The following is a 15000-nucleotide window of genomic DNA, read 5'->3' as shown; positions in this document are numbered from 1 at the left end:
ATGTAAACATACTGACTGACAAAAAATCAGAATGAGTAATTATAACAGACGAGTAGCCCTGTGGACACACAATATTGTTGGAAAATTGAGATGTGTAAAACACTATTTGACTCAAATGGTAATCAGAAATAATTTGTTATAAAAAAAGAAGACTAAAATGTTTTGACTAAAGCTGACTAAGAATAAAATACCTTTAGTTTTCTTTTGACTAAAACTAGACTAAAATGATGAGACTTTTAGTCGACTAAAACTTGACAAAAACAAAAATTATATTTGTGTGACTAAATATGACAAAGACTAAAAAGGACATTTTGTCACAAGACTAAGGCCTAGTCCACACGTACGAAACTGATCTTTTTTTCCTCCGTCTTCCCTGAAACCGCATCAAGAATATTTGCATCCAAACGGATCCATCTCAACACGACTCAACACGTTACTTCATACCCCAGGCCTATAGGTGGCACTGTTTCTTTACAGAAATTGACCAAAACTTGCGCTTTACAAACAGACAGAATAGGCTACGACCAAATGGCTAGTGCAAGGAAACCAGAATTGTTTGTGTGGACTGATGGTGAACTGTCAACTGTAGTCAACTGTAAAACGTCTGGGTTACAGATGTAACACCGGGGGACCAGACCTATTACTCAATGGGACTTGATCGCCAGATTATGTCATCCAATCGAAACTCTACAATCACGCCGAATGGCTGATGGACGCGTCAGCACACGCAGAGCCCGCCCCCAAGGCGAGGCTATAAACTCCACTGACGCTCATCCATCTTCCTCTTTCGCTGCTGAGCCCCTCAGCAGAGACACACTGTGCTTAAGTAGTAATAGGTCTGGTCCCTACTCAGGGAACCGGTGTTACATCTGTAACCCAGACGTTCCCTGTCGCAGGAACTGCGACCTATTACTCAATGGGACCGCATCCATACACGCACAGAACTGTGTCGATGCAGAGGGAACAAAATATGCTGTCATAACACAGTACCAAGACATAACAGACCCCTGACCACCCGTGCTATAAGGGGGAGGGTGTAACCAGGGGACAACAATGCATTATCCTGTATATCCTAGCATGGGTGATAGAAACCACATGCAATATACAACCAAGTGCTTATGCAACATCAGAGCAGGCCTCAGTGCCACTAGCTCCTAACACTGCCTGTGAGACCGAAGGACCTGACACATCCAGCATGTAGAACCGTACAAAAGTATGGACGGAGCTCCACCCAGCTGCTTTACAGATGTCGCTCACAGACAGGCCTCTGTGAAGAGCCCACGACGATGACACACCCCTTGTGGAGTGTGCATGTAACCCCGCCGGCGGCTCCATATCGAGGCTCCTGTAGGCAATTTCAATGGCCTCAACTATCCAGTGTGCAAGCCTGTCCTTAGATAGAGCTTTACCCTTTGAGGCTGCCCCATAACACACAAACAACTGATTACAGCGCCTGACCCCCTTTGTGCCATCCAAGTAATGACGCAGGGCACGCACTGGACATAACTTATTCATCCTCTCATCCTCTGCCGAAGCGAATGGCGGCGGCGAGAAACTACACAGTTCAATTAACTGGGTTTGAAAAGGAGTAGTGACGACTTTTGGGGTGAAAGTAGCATTAGGGCACAAAACTACTCTTTCACCACCTGCTGAAAAGCGCAGACAAGACGAATGTACTGAGAGAGCATGTATCTCACCCACCCGCTTTGCAGATGCCAATGCCAGCAGCAAAGCAGTCTTAAGCCAGAGCATTTTAATATCTATGGACTGTAGAGGCTCAAAGGGAGGCTCTGACAGCGCACGTAACACCACCAACAGGTCCCAGGCCGGAAAAAGAGTAGGGTGGGAAACCTTAATACGTCTCACTCCTGCCATAAATCGAGAAACCAGCGGATGCGAGCCTGGGCTCGCGCCACTGATGCCAAAATGACACGCGGATATGGCTGCCAGATATACCTTGATAGTGGAGGCAGCCTTCCCCTGTTCAAGTAAATCGTGAAGGAAGGACAAGATTACACTGACCGAGCACTGTGGGGGAGAAGAGCTATTGGGGGGAAGGCATACAGGTGCGCCCTCGGCCATGGGTGGGCCAACGCGTCCACCCCCAGGGGCGGCTCGTCCCCCCCTAACGAGAACCACAGGGGGCACTGTGTGTTCTCCCGCGACGCAAAGAGATCTACATCGGCCTTGCCAAAGCGAGCCCAGATCTCCTCCACCACTTGAGGATGTAGACGCCAGTCTGCCGCACGCGGGTTGCCCCGTGACAGCAGATCTGCGCCCACATTGGCATGCCCTGGTACATGTACCGCCCGGAGAGAGAGAATGTGTTGTCTCTCTGTCCATAAGAGCAGGCGGCACGCCCTGGTGGTTGATGTAAGCAATCGCTGTGGTGTTGTCCGTTCTGACAAGAACATGCTGACCCCTCAACATTGGGAGAAAATGTTGGAGCGCCAGCATGAACGTGAGGAGTTCCAGCACGTTTATGTGTGACTTGGCTCGCTCCCGAGACCAACGTCCGTTCACTGCTACACCGTTGCAGATTGCACACCACCCTGTGGTTGATGCATCTGTTGTCACTGTCACACGGCGTGACACGCCACCCAGCGGCGCCCCCCTGAGGAGGAAGGTGTCGTTCTTCCAGATAGCTAGGGCCCTCATGCACTGGGGGGTGACTAGTACCCGGCAGTGCCTGTCCCTGGACGGGTGAAATTTGTGTGAGGCGTACCACATCTGAAAACGCCTCATATGCAACAGGCCCATTGGCAGGGCTACTGCCGCAGCTGCCATCATTCCCAGTAATTTCTGACAGGTGAGCGATGACACTCGCTGCTTGACTCGGAAAATCCTGAGACATATTTTTATATTCATTATTCGTTCTGGTGACAGGCGGACGAGCATTTCCCTGGAATTCAATTCCATTCCCAGAAAGGAAGCAGTCTGAGCCGGTGTTAACACACTCTTTGCGTGATTCACAACGAAACCCAACCTCTCTAGATGAGACAACATCATTGTGGCATGAAGAGAGGCTTCTTTTATTGACTGTCCACATAGGATCCAATCGTCTAAATAAGTGTAAATTTGCACACCCTGGTGGCGTAGAGGCGCAATTGCAGCCTCCACGCACTTCGTGAACACGAAGGGAGAGAGGGCAAGTCCGAACGCTAGGACTTTGAACTCGTAAGCCTGCCCTTGAAACGCAAATCGTAGAAATTTCCTGTGTCTGAAGTGTATGGGAATATGAAAGTATGCCGATTTCAGATCCAGGATTATGAACCAATCGTTTGGACGAATGCACCTGACCAACTGGTGGGGTGTGAGCATTCGAAATTTGCGTATCATTAAGTGTCTGTTTAAGGTCCGGGTAAGCGCGGGACATCTTTGTCGATGACAATACAAAAGATTCGCAGGCACTCAGTATTAGTGTTAAGGAACACAAATACAAATGAGTTGGTAGCCTAACGAAAGTGCTTGTAGGAAAAATTCGACGAGAGCTTCGTATGGGATGAGCAATGCGAAGCAAGAAAGAGGAAGATGGATGAGCGTCAGTGGAGTTTATAGCCTCGCCTTGGGGGCGGGCTCTGCGTGTGCTGACGCGTCCATCAGCCATTCGGCGTGATTGTAGAGTTTCGATTGGATGACATAATCTGGCGATCAAGTCCCATTGAGTAATAGGTCGCAGTTCCTGCGACAGGGAACTAATAAACTTTATTTTACGGTTTGTGAAGGGTGCAGTCCCGTCCTTTATTTGGCTAATGCAGGTAGGCCTACTAATCACCTTTACTTTCTTTGGTTGTAGGATAGTCCGTGATTCACATTAGTTTTGGCTATCACTGCAATTAGGCTACTAAACGCAAGGCTTACCGAAGTTCTAGGCTATACTGTCGCCACATTTATACTATTGCTATAAAACCTTCGTTAACAGTCAATACTTTTGCCTGCATCAAATCGCGCATTCGCATTCAGTGTGCTACCATCGGCTTAACGTGAGTTCTAAGCGTCTTTGTATGCTTATATCTGATTTCACTCGACTGTGAATGCATGTATATATGTTGTAAGACATGTAAAATAAATGAATGACACTGGCACTACGCACAAATTAATGTAGCCTAAACTTACACCGCACTTTCCTAATAACTTAAGTTCTCTCGCGTCACTGACAGTAGCTAGAATGCATAAAAAAACACCGGGAAAAACAGTGTTCAGTCCACCAAGTCATAAGCTATCGGCGCTGCGCAGCACCAGTTGTGATATTTATCTTACAGAGTGTAATCGTAGGTAATGTCATGTATGAAAACTAGTATTGTTAGGCAATACTATAAGTGCAAGTCCAGGGCAGCTGAGGTGTGGCAATGACATCATCGATACGCAAGCAGGATGTGCGGTTTCGCTGTCTAAACGAATTCAAACGGGCTACGGTTTCAGATTTCTCCACTCTGGGACCAGGTTTCAGAAAAGTGCGGTTTCGGGCAGTGCGTTTACAGGATTCGTTTGGACGCTCGGCCAAGATGAAGCAAAACCTCTGCGTTTAACCTAAAAAGCGTCTCCGTGTGGACAGGCCCTAAGACTAAATTAAAAATAGGTGACAAAATTAACACTACCACACACACACCTCTCTCTTCAATTCAACTGTTAAACTAATAAAGTTCATTTTCAAGGTATGTGACTGCTATGTGAAATTTCAAATGCCTAGCCTACGCATTGCATTAGAAAACACTAACATGCAGTAAGCTAATGTTAAACTAAGTTAAGCTAACGTGTGCTTCTAACTTAGCCACAAAAGGCTGATAGGCTACATTGTGCACATAAATAATGAAAGGGGAAAGAAAAAATATTTTAATATGATAAATAAATGGTTTGGTTTGTTTAGACAAGCAGCGTGTCAGGTCGAGTGCCGTGGCTGAGTTGAGAGCTGGGGCTATGTCGTCATAAAATTGCCGGCTTCGCACCTACAGGCGTCTACACGGCGAAATTTAGCCGGCGGTTTCAAAAGTTCCCACTTCGGAAGCCGGTTTCAAAGACTATCGGTTTCAGTCTCCTAAACTGCCGGCGTTGTGTACACGCAAGGCGTAACCGTTAACAAAACCTCACCGGTTTCACAAAAAACGGCGTCGTGTAAACGGCCCCTCAACCTCTGATGGACTGCTGGTCACTTAGGTGGAGGCGTTCTGGAGACTTGGAGACTTGTTTAGCTTTTCTTATTGTAAGACTGACAGACACAAACCCTCCAACTCATGTGTGTTTCAGGCAGCAGAGAGAGAGAGAGTGTGTGTGTGTGTGTGTATGTATGTATATTTCAACAAGAATCTTCAACAGAGTGGCTCACACACCCACACACAGACACACGGAGTGACTGCCAGCAGGTACAGCACTTGTGCAGTGAATTGAGTAAACCTCACTATAGTGACACCTTTAGAGAGCCGTTAGTGACAGGCACTAGGACCCATGGGTTCATCCTCCTCGCTACCACACCTGCCTCCTGTAGCAGCGTCCGGTGTGGGACCATAACTGTCACACAACACCAGGGATGTAGTGGTAAAATAAGAGGTGGGTAAACCATGAATTCTGCAATCTCGGTGAGGTGGACTGCGCCATGCGGTATCGGATTTTTGAAAAAGGCATTCACAACATGATTGATGATGGTGGAGGTCATTGTACAATGTTTATAACAATGCCAGTGGTATTAAATGTTTCCTAGAGTGTTGATGAGTGTACATATTGGGAATATAGGATAATATTGGATAATACAATGTGATTTTTGAATGTTAAAAGTGAATAAACTCTTTTGAGAGGTGGATAAACTCTAACAAGAGGTGGGTAAACTCTATTTCTGAAATTTCAGAGGTGGATAAACTACGTTTACTTGCGTTTAGCCTCCACTACATCCCTGCACAACACAGATGACACAGAGAGAGGAATCTCTTGCTTGTCAGTAGGCCTACTTTACACTGTAAGAGAATAGAGAAACAGTGGTCATTCGAGGAACAATAATGCATTTTATGTTATAATGCACCTTTCAAGATGACAGAATAGAGCAGATAACAAAGGCAGTTGCCTAAGGCAACCAACAGTCTGTGGGCAGTGGCCATTGATTTATAACTGGAGGGGCTCTCTACCCCTCAATACCAGAGGACCATCTTATAGGGATGGAGGGAGGGAGGGAGGGAGGGAGGGATGGATGGATGGATGGAGGAAGGGAGGGATGGAAGGGAGGGATGGAAGGGAGGAAGGAAGGAGGGAGGGGGGCATCACTTTGTGTTTGCCCGGGGTAACAATCGAGCCAGACTCAACGACGATGACAGTGACAGCGAGTGTGGAGCTGTCAAGAGTAATTCAGCGGCTAATTTGACCGACTCCATGTTGAGCTTGGCATTGTCTAAGCGATTGTGTCATGACTAAAAAAAAAAAAACTGGACAGTCATAGAAAGACATTTCTCAACACAGCTCAGGCCCTGGCTTGCCTGTAAGCTGTAGATCATGAACACTTTCCACAAACCTGTGATTTTGTAGCTATCACAGATGTGTGGTGTGTGTGTGTGTGTGTGTGTGTGTGTGTGTGTGTGTGTGTGTGTGTGTGTGTGTGTGTGTGTGTGTGTGTGTGTGTGTGTGTGTGCGTGTGCGCGTGTGCGTGTGCGTGTGGTGGTTGGGTGTCTCTGGTGCATCCTGCATAGTTTCTCTATACAGAGCCAAACTGTTGGCTGACAAACCCCAGACTGCTGTCTGTGTGTCTCTGTGTGTGTACTGTATGTGTGATGCGTCATTCCTACCCAGACACACCAGCACTGGCAGCCAGTAGAGGGGGGGACTGATGGGCCAACCAGAGACTGGACTCTCTGGTCAGATTGGACTCTCTGGTCTCTAGTTGACCCCCAGACCCTCTGGCTAAAGAGGGGGCTGATAGCCTGACCAGCGTCCAGAAACCAGACTGGTCATATACAACCATGCCTGCATTCCGCCCCACTCACACGTGAGCCTCATTCAGACGGTGTATAGCAAAGAGGGATTCCCCTATCGCCCATCGATGACCACCTGAGAATGTTTCATTTAGTTTAACTTTGTTGTGCCACATTTCACACTGACAACTGTTATTTTGTCTGTAACCGCTACAAGTGGCTGAATTCCATTAACATTCCATGGTCTTCCATGGCCACAAGACTGCTAGCCTCTCCCTGTGTGAATGCACTTGTACTTGGGGGGGGAAGAGACAGCTGGTCCTGCTTGCTACACAACTCAGGAGTGGACCGAGTGGATCTTTGGGCCAGGTCTGGCTCAGGTGTGGCTGAGCTCTGGCCCAGCTCTGGCAGCCCAGTGTGGAGGTAGACTCAGTCCAAAGCAAACTCAGCTAGGTACTGGGTAGCAGGCCAGGGGCCAGTACTGTAATCTGACAGCGGTGGGCACACAGACTGAAGTGATGTTGACTTTCTATGGAGCAGCGAGAGAGAGAAAGAGAGAGGACTCTTGCAATAGAGGGATGGAGGACACACACACACATACACACACATATGAAAAAGATACAAAAAATACAGACGCACAAAAGTACTGAACACAAGCAGACAGAGAGAGAGAGAGAGAGAGAGAGAGAGAGAGATCCCATTGTTCTTTAATCTCAGATAAACTTCCTGAAGAGTTTTTTTTTTTTTTTTTATCAATCAGCACACATCCGTCTTCTAAAGAACTCTCTAAACAACAGGGTGGACTGGGGACAACAGGCAAAACCCCATGGTGGGTGTGTGTGTGTGTGTGTGTGTGTGTGTGTGTGTGTGTGTGTGTGTGTGTGTGTGTGTGTGTGTGTGTGTGTGTGTGTGTGTGTGTGAGTGTGTGTGTGTGTGTGTGTGTGTGTGTGTGTGAGTGAGAGTAGTGTTGGGAATGCATTTCTCAGCTACTGGATAGGGTACTTAAGAGCAAAAGGGGCCGTGAAGTGTTTTACAACATGCTGCGATAATAAGAGAGGAAGAGAGGCATATAAAAGGAGTTTGTGTGCATTTGTGTGTGTGTGTGTGTGTGTGTGTGTGTGTGTGTGTGTGTGTGTGTGTGTGTGTGTGTGTGTGTGTGTAAGACAGAGAAATGGATTAAAAAAACGTTTTTCTACACAAAGTGCTACAAAGTTGTGCAAGGTGTGCGTTTGTGTGTGTGTGTGTGTGTGTGTGTGTGTGCGTGTGTGCATGTGTTTGCGTGTGTTTGCGTGTGTATGTGTGTTACCTTGAATAAGGCCTGCGATCTGGTGTGATTTCTGTGTCGGATGCTCTCGGAGGATGTCCAGCGCTGTCCTCCCCTGGCAATCTCTGATGTTCAGATCAATCCCTGAGAAACGAAACAGTACACACGACACACACATAGAAAGACATGTGCATGAACACACACACTCATACCACAAATACTAACCCCCCCCCCCCACACACACACACACACATACACACATAAACACACCTTATACAACCTCATGAGAAGACTCTCATAAAAGACATGAATGCATGAATACATTTATGCACAACACACAACACACTCACACATAAACACACACTTCTGCACAACCACACAAAATACCTTGTTACAAATGAACTCATACACACCTACACACCTACACACACACACACACCCACACACTCCCTCAGCCCGCAGCTGAACTGAACACACACTAAAAATAGAGCACGGGAGGTTGCCGTCCTGCTGTTTACAGTCTGGCTTAGTGAACTAAAGCATTGCGCACAAGCAATTACACACATACTGTATACAAATCCATGCTTGTTTACAGCATTATTTGTTTAATCTTTGCATTTGCATGTGTTTACATTCGCCCGTGCAGGCATGTGGTGGGGGGCACAGCGCAACACAAAAAAAGTGGAGACGATATTCCTTCTGCTGGCCTTCCTTTCAGAGACTCTTTGGACGTTAATGAAGGATGTGAGAATATGGCCTCCTGATATACTTAAGCAGCAGGAGCAGCTTTGTGTCCAAGCCAAGCCAAGTAAGTTTTGGAAATCTGTATTCCTTGTTAGTCTGAATGAATCTTAGAATCTTTTATGATATGATGGAGTGAAGCTACAGTGTGTGTGTGGGTGTGTGTGTGTGTGTGTGTGTGTGTGTGTATGTGTGTGTGTGTGTGTGTGTGTGTGTGTGTGTGAGAGTGTGTGTGCATGCATTTGCCTTGTATGTGTGATAGTGGGTGCCTTTGTGCCTTTCTGTCCTACCCAGGCTGAATCTGACAGACTGATTAGACAGCCATGAGCTAGCTGACTGCAGTGAGGGGCATCACTGTCTGAGCTCTCTCCAGCCCTCCCAGCCAATCACAGAGCCCCGCTGCTGAATGGCCCGCCGATGCTGCCGCAATGTCAGTCAAATGTTAGTCCAATGTAACAAGAGGTCAGTGAAGACACACACACACACACACACACACACACACACACACACACACACACACACACACACACACACACACACACACACACACACACACACACACACACACACACACACACACACACACACAGATAAAGAAACATAGGACAGATTCCTGCTTCATTAAAGGAGAAGTCTTTGATTATGTTCCATGACACTCTCTGTACAAATCACCTAAATTCTCCACATGTTCCTCTAACTGTAAGTCCAGAGCATGCGTTCAAATACATCTCATAGTCCTGCATCTGTACATGAGAAACCCACTTAATTAGAGCCTCACACTACTTTAGCCAATCAACAATGTTGCTATGGCAGCATGGAAGGTCAGAGTGTATTTGATTGGCTTAAAAGTCAACTTTGCCAGAATCAGGCACTGCACCTTTCCCTAATGTTGACTATTGTTGATATATCTTTGCATCTACAATATTTTTTCTTTTCGTGTAAACCGCTTGCATCTGACTGAAGATAACCACTATCAGGAAATGTTGTACTTGGCACAGAAAAGCATGAACTATGATAAAGCATCTTGTTTCACTAAGACGAGATAAGCTTAGTTGTTCTCCCTTCCTGTACTTCCACAGCTAAAGGTCCTGCTTCCATGCAGGAGTCTCATTGCCAGGGTAGTGATGTGTTGGTCTTGAGCGGGACTGACCGCTTTAGAGGGAGCCTTGGGGCAGGTTTATGGAGAGAGCGATGCTCAATGGCAACCCCATTGCAATATCTCTACAATATCACATCAAGATCTGACCTTTACAAGTAGACAGCTGGCTCTCTCTTTGTCTCTCTCTCTTGCTTGCTCGTTCGCTCACTGTCTCTCAAACACAAACACACACACACACACAAACACACACACAAACACACACGTACACACACACGTACACACACACACAACACGCACGCACGCTGAGACACACAGACACATCCATATCCGAAGGCTTGGCAGTCACCCAAAAAACATTTTCTTTTTTTAATTACATCTAAAAAAAAATCTAAACACAGCCACCCAGCCGGATGTCCATGTGAGTTCCTGTGCTGAGTTCGCCCGGTGAGCGACGTGCAGGGGGGTGGCGGAGAAGCCTGGGGGTCAAAGTTCACCCCAGCCCAGGGCCACGCCAGCTGTGTGTGAAAACATCCTGCCCATCTTGCTAACGCTAGTGCCGCTAGAACCACCATATAGACTGCCCTGTTTTCACTCTCTTTCTCTCCTGTCTATCTATTCTTCAGTCTCTCTCTCCATCTTTTTCCCAATCCCTCTGTTTCTCTGTATGGAAGAGGAAGAGTGATACGATCTCTGGCTTGCAAGCTCACACTGTTGGACTGGGCGCATAACCAACCAAAAGAGAGAAATGTACAACCCCAAATCAGAAAAAAGTTGTGTTGTGACGTTGTGTAAAATGCAAATAAAAACAGAATGGGATAATATACAAATCTCGTAAACCCATATTTAGCAGCAGAAAGGACATAGACAACATATCAAATGTTGAAAATGAAAATGTTGACTATTTCATGGAAAACATATGTTCATTTTGAATTTGATGCCAGGAACATGTTTCAAAAAAAGTTTGGATGGGGGCACACTGTGCTGCTTCAACATGTTTAGGAACTGAGGAGACCAGTTGCTAGAGCTTTGAGAATGAAACATTATAAAGGATGCCAATATAGAATTTCAGTTGCTCAGCAGTATGGGTATTCTTAATCATGTTTTTCTATTCCATGATGCACCTAATTTGACAGGTCTGGGCTGTAGACAGGACATTTTAGCACCTGGACTCTTCCTCTATGGAAAAATACTATTTAAATATGAAGGAAATTCATTTTGGCATTGTTTTCCTGAAATATTAAAGGTCTTCATTGGAAAAACACATTGCCTGGAAGGCAGTATATGTTGCTCAAAACCTGTATACATCATTCAGAATTGATTGTGCCTTGCCAGATGTGCAAGATGTCCATGCTGTAGGCACTAATGTACCTCCACACTGTCATAGATGTTGGATTTCGAACTGAGCACTAAAACAAGTTGGATAGGTTGGATACTTGGATAGGCCTTCTCCTCTATAGGCCAGACGAGTCCATGATATCCAAAAAGAATTGTACATTGTTGTACATTGTTGACTGGTCTAACCACAGGACCTTTTTCCATGTTACCTCATTTTAAACAAGCTCAGGCCCAGATAAGACAGTTGTATTTCTGTATCATGTCTTAATACAATTTTGGCTGTTGCAAGGTAAAGTTTACACTGCCATTTCTCAAATTGAGTATCAAACTGTGCTCATAGACAATGATTATCAGAGGTTTTTCTAAGCCCATACAATGATTTCTTTACAGAAACAGGTCTGATTTTAACGTAGTGCCATCTGAGGTCCAAAAGACCACGGCCATCCAATATTGTTTTTCAGCTCTATCCCTAGTTTGCAAAGATTCCTCTGGATTCTCTGAATATTTTAATGTTATTATGTACCGTAGATGATGAAGCATTGAAATGACATTGTTTCATCATTTGTCCACACAGGTATACCCAGAGTGATGAATACCTCTACATCTTTACTTCTAAGAGACTCTGCCTCTCTGACATGCTCTTCTTCATGCACAATTATTTGGCCAGTTACCCCAGCATTCCTCCTTTTGTTATCTTTATCACTACACATCTTTTCCAGCATTTTGTTACCCCCTGTCCCAGCTTTTCTTTAAATGTGTTGCTGGGCCCCAGCCGTGGCACAACTGGCTGGGGCACCTGCACCGTACGCCGGCAACATGGGTTCGATTCCTGCCCCACGGTCCTTTCCGGATCCCACCCCGACTCTCTCTCCCACTCACTTCCTGTCACTCTCCACTATCCTGTCGCATTAAAGGCATAAAAGCCCCAAAAATATATACTTTAAAAAAATGTGTTGCTGGTATCAAATTCAAAATGAACATACGTTTTCCATGAAATAGTTAAATTTGTCATTTTCAACATTTGGCAACTAAATATGAGTTTACGAGATTTGCAGATTATTACATTCTGTTTTTATTCGCATTTTACACAAAGCCCCAGCTTTTTCTGATTTGGGTTTGGAGACAGGAAAGAGCAAAAGTCTATGTGTGCGTGTGCGTGTGCGTGTGCGTGTGCGTGTGTGTGTGCGTGTGTGTGTGTGTGTGTGTGTGTGTGTGTGTGTGTGTGTGTGTGTGTGTGTATGTGCGTGTGTAAAAGGTAAGTGAGTATCTGTGTGAGATGCAAGGCTGATTTGTCCTCACCCCTATTCACTCAATTCACAAACTCACCCACAAAGCACAGTACATATGTGCACACACACACACACACAAACGGAGAGGAGTGAAAGTTACCTGAGTCAAGCAGGAGTCGCACTACATCAATCTTCCCATAGAGAGCCGCTTCATGCAGAGCACTGCCCTTCTCTGTCTGTAGGGGAGAGAGGGAGAGAGAGAGAGAGAGAGAGAAAGAGAGAGAGAGGAGAGAGAGAGGAGAGAGAAAGAGAGAGAGAGAGATGGAGAAGGTCCAAAAGAGAGAGTGGGGTGTTGAGAAAAAGGGAAGAAAAAAGAGGTGAAGAGGGATGAAAGGAAAGGCACAGGGAGAAAGAGAGGGATAGAGAGAGAGACAGAGAAAAAGAGATGAGAGAAAGAAAGTGAGGGTCATTTTAACAAGCTGCAGTGGGAGTCACACACTCCCTAACACTTCATTGTGTATCTCCACCACCTCATGTTAACCCATCAGGACATCACACAGGAGCTCATTACAAATGTGGACACACACACACACACACACATATGTAAGTACATGTGTAAATACAAGTGCACACACACACACACACACACACACACACACACACGCACACACACACACACACATGCACACACACACACACACACATGCACACACACACACACACACACACACACACACACACACACACACACACACACACACACACACACACACAAACACACACATTCAGTCCCCCTCTCTCCACCTATGGATCCATTTCATCTGGAGCTTAGCAGCTGCTCCAACCCTGTAATAAATCCTCATATGGAACGTAATGCACTAATGCACCATGCACAGGTGCTGCTACGGTTGGGGCGGTATTGCCAGCTGACGGCCAGAGTTCCATTATTTCGTACCTCTGCATCGCAACATTATGGACCGGTCGCAGAGGTGTGTGAGGGTGTTTCAACTCCAGTCGTGTCCAGAATGTCCAGTTCCAGTTCAAGCACACGCTAGAAATCGTCAGTAATCCAGTGACACTGCAGCCCAGAGGAACCAATCTACAGGAACCCAAATGGGGAACCGATTGAACTACAGCTGTAACCTGAGGCACAGAACCAGAACCGTCCAGAGTCTGGACCCGCAGCCAGATCCAGGAATTCTGGACAAAGTCGCGTTCTCCAAAGAGGGTGTGTGTGTTCGTATGTGCGTCTTTGGACGGTCCAGAAGATGGTCGTGCAGACTAGTGCTGTCCCAAGGCTAACTATGAGAGTGGCCCGCTCTCAGGATGAGCACTGAGCGTGCTCACAACGGACCAGGAAGTGGCCCTTCCCACACAGCCCTCTCCACGCTCAGGACCCCTTTCCTTTCCTTCCGCCGTTTCCCATGGCGATTAGCTGGTGATGTCACTGGGAGGGGAAATCAATTCACCCTCGCTAGAGTTTCCAGGAATTGAGGAACCCTTTGCAGCATGGTTATGCTATCTGGATACATGTGTGTTTCTCTTTGTGTGTGTGTGTGTGGGTGTGTGTGTCTGTGTGTGTGTGAGATTCTCCACCCTATCAAAATACATTCTCCAGTCCAAAGGCTTTCCCAAATGTGAGTATGTGTGCATGTGTGTGATTGTGTGTGTCTGTGTGCATGTGTGCCTCTGTGTGTGTGTGTGTGTGTGTGTGTGTGTGTGTGTGTGTGTGTGCGTGTGTGTGAGAGAGATTCTCCGCCCTGTCAAAATACATTCTCCAGTCCAAAGGCTTTCCCAAATCTGTGTGTGTGTGTGTGTGTGTGTGTGTGTGTGTGTGTGTGTGTGCTTCGCTGGCATCTTCATTAGTGCCTTTTGAAGCCTGCACTCTGGATTTTCCACCTGCCCACACAGCCATGAGAAAAAACGCCAATCATCAGCAGTGAGAGAGAGAGGAGAAGAGAGAGAGAGAGAGAGAGAGAGAGAGAGAGAGAGAGGAGAAGAGAGAGAGAGAGAGAGGGGGAGAGAGAGAGGAGAAGAGAGAGAGAGAGAGAGAGGGAGGGAGAGAGGAGAGAGAGAGAGAGAGGGAGGGAGAGAGGAGGAGAGAGAGAGAGAGAGAGAAGTGGGGAGATCCTCCCTGTGATGTGTGATGCATTATTCATTCACTTTCAGATGGAGGTGGAGAACGCAGGTTTAATCACCAGCCATATGCAAGGGGTGCACATTGCCTTTCACACACACTCACCAGCACATGACAACACACACACACACACACACTCACCAGCACATGACAACACACACACACACACTGTCTCCCAATTACATACCCATACACAGACACACCTCATTCAGATACATACTCACAGTATATTATGCCCAAACTGATTTTCAAACAGCCATGTGAACTTTATCTCTCAGTCTCTCGCCCGCCCACCCACCCACACA

General features: G+C 46.5%; 1 protein-coding gene across 4 annotated transcripts in view; it reads right to left on the bottom strand.

Moving 5' to 3' along the window:
• anks1b (ankyrin repeat and sterile alpha motif domain containing 1B) overlaps positions 1 to 15000 on the bottom strand; it is a 276364-nt gene that overhangs the window by 187830 nt on the left and 73534 nt on the right. For 3 of the 4 annotated variants that reach the window (XM_076296682.1, XM_076296680.1, XM_076296681.1), the window contains exons 5-6: positions 12719 to 12794; positions 8197 to 8298 (exon numbers count right to left, since the gene is read on the bottom strand). In XM_076296682.1, coding sequence (XP_076152797.1) covers positions 8197 to 8298; positions 12719 to 12794 — 178 coding nt within the window. Of the gene's footprint in view, positions 1 to 8196; positions 8299 to 12718; positions 12795 to 13513; positions 13787 to 15000 lie in introns of those variants that run through there. The other variant, XM_076296684.1, reaches the window with a different exon arrangement.

This window comes from Alosa pseudoharengus, unplaced genomic scaffold, assembly GCF_046254945.1.
Source record: "Alosa pseudoharengus isolate Yale_2024_CS ecotype anadromous, Long Island Sound unplaced genomic scaffold, YU_APseudo_1.1 YU_APseudo_1.1_scf_20, whole genome shotgun sequence".
Lineage (NCBI taxonomy): Eukaryota > Metazoa > Chordata > Actinopteri > Clupeiformes > Clupeidae > Alosa > Alosa pseudoharengus.
The sequence above is the reverse complement of the archived record's forward strand: the minus strand, read 5'-3'. Positions and strand labels throughout refer to the sequence as shown.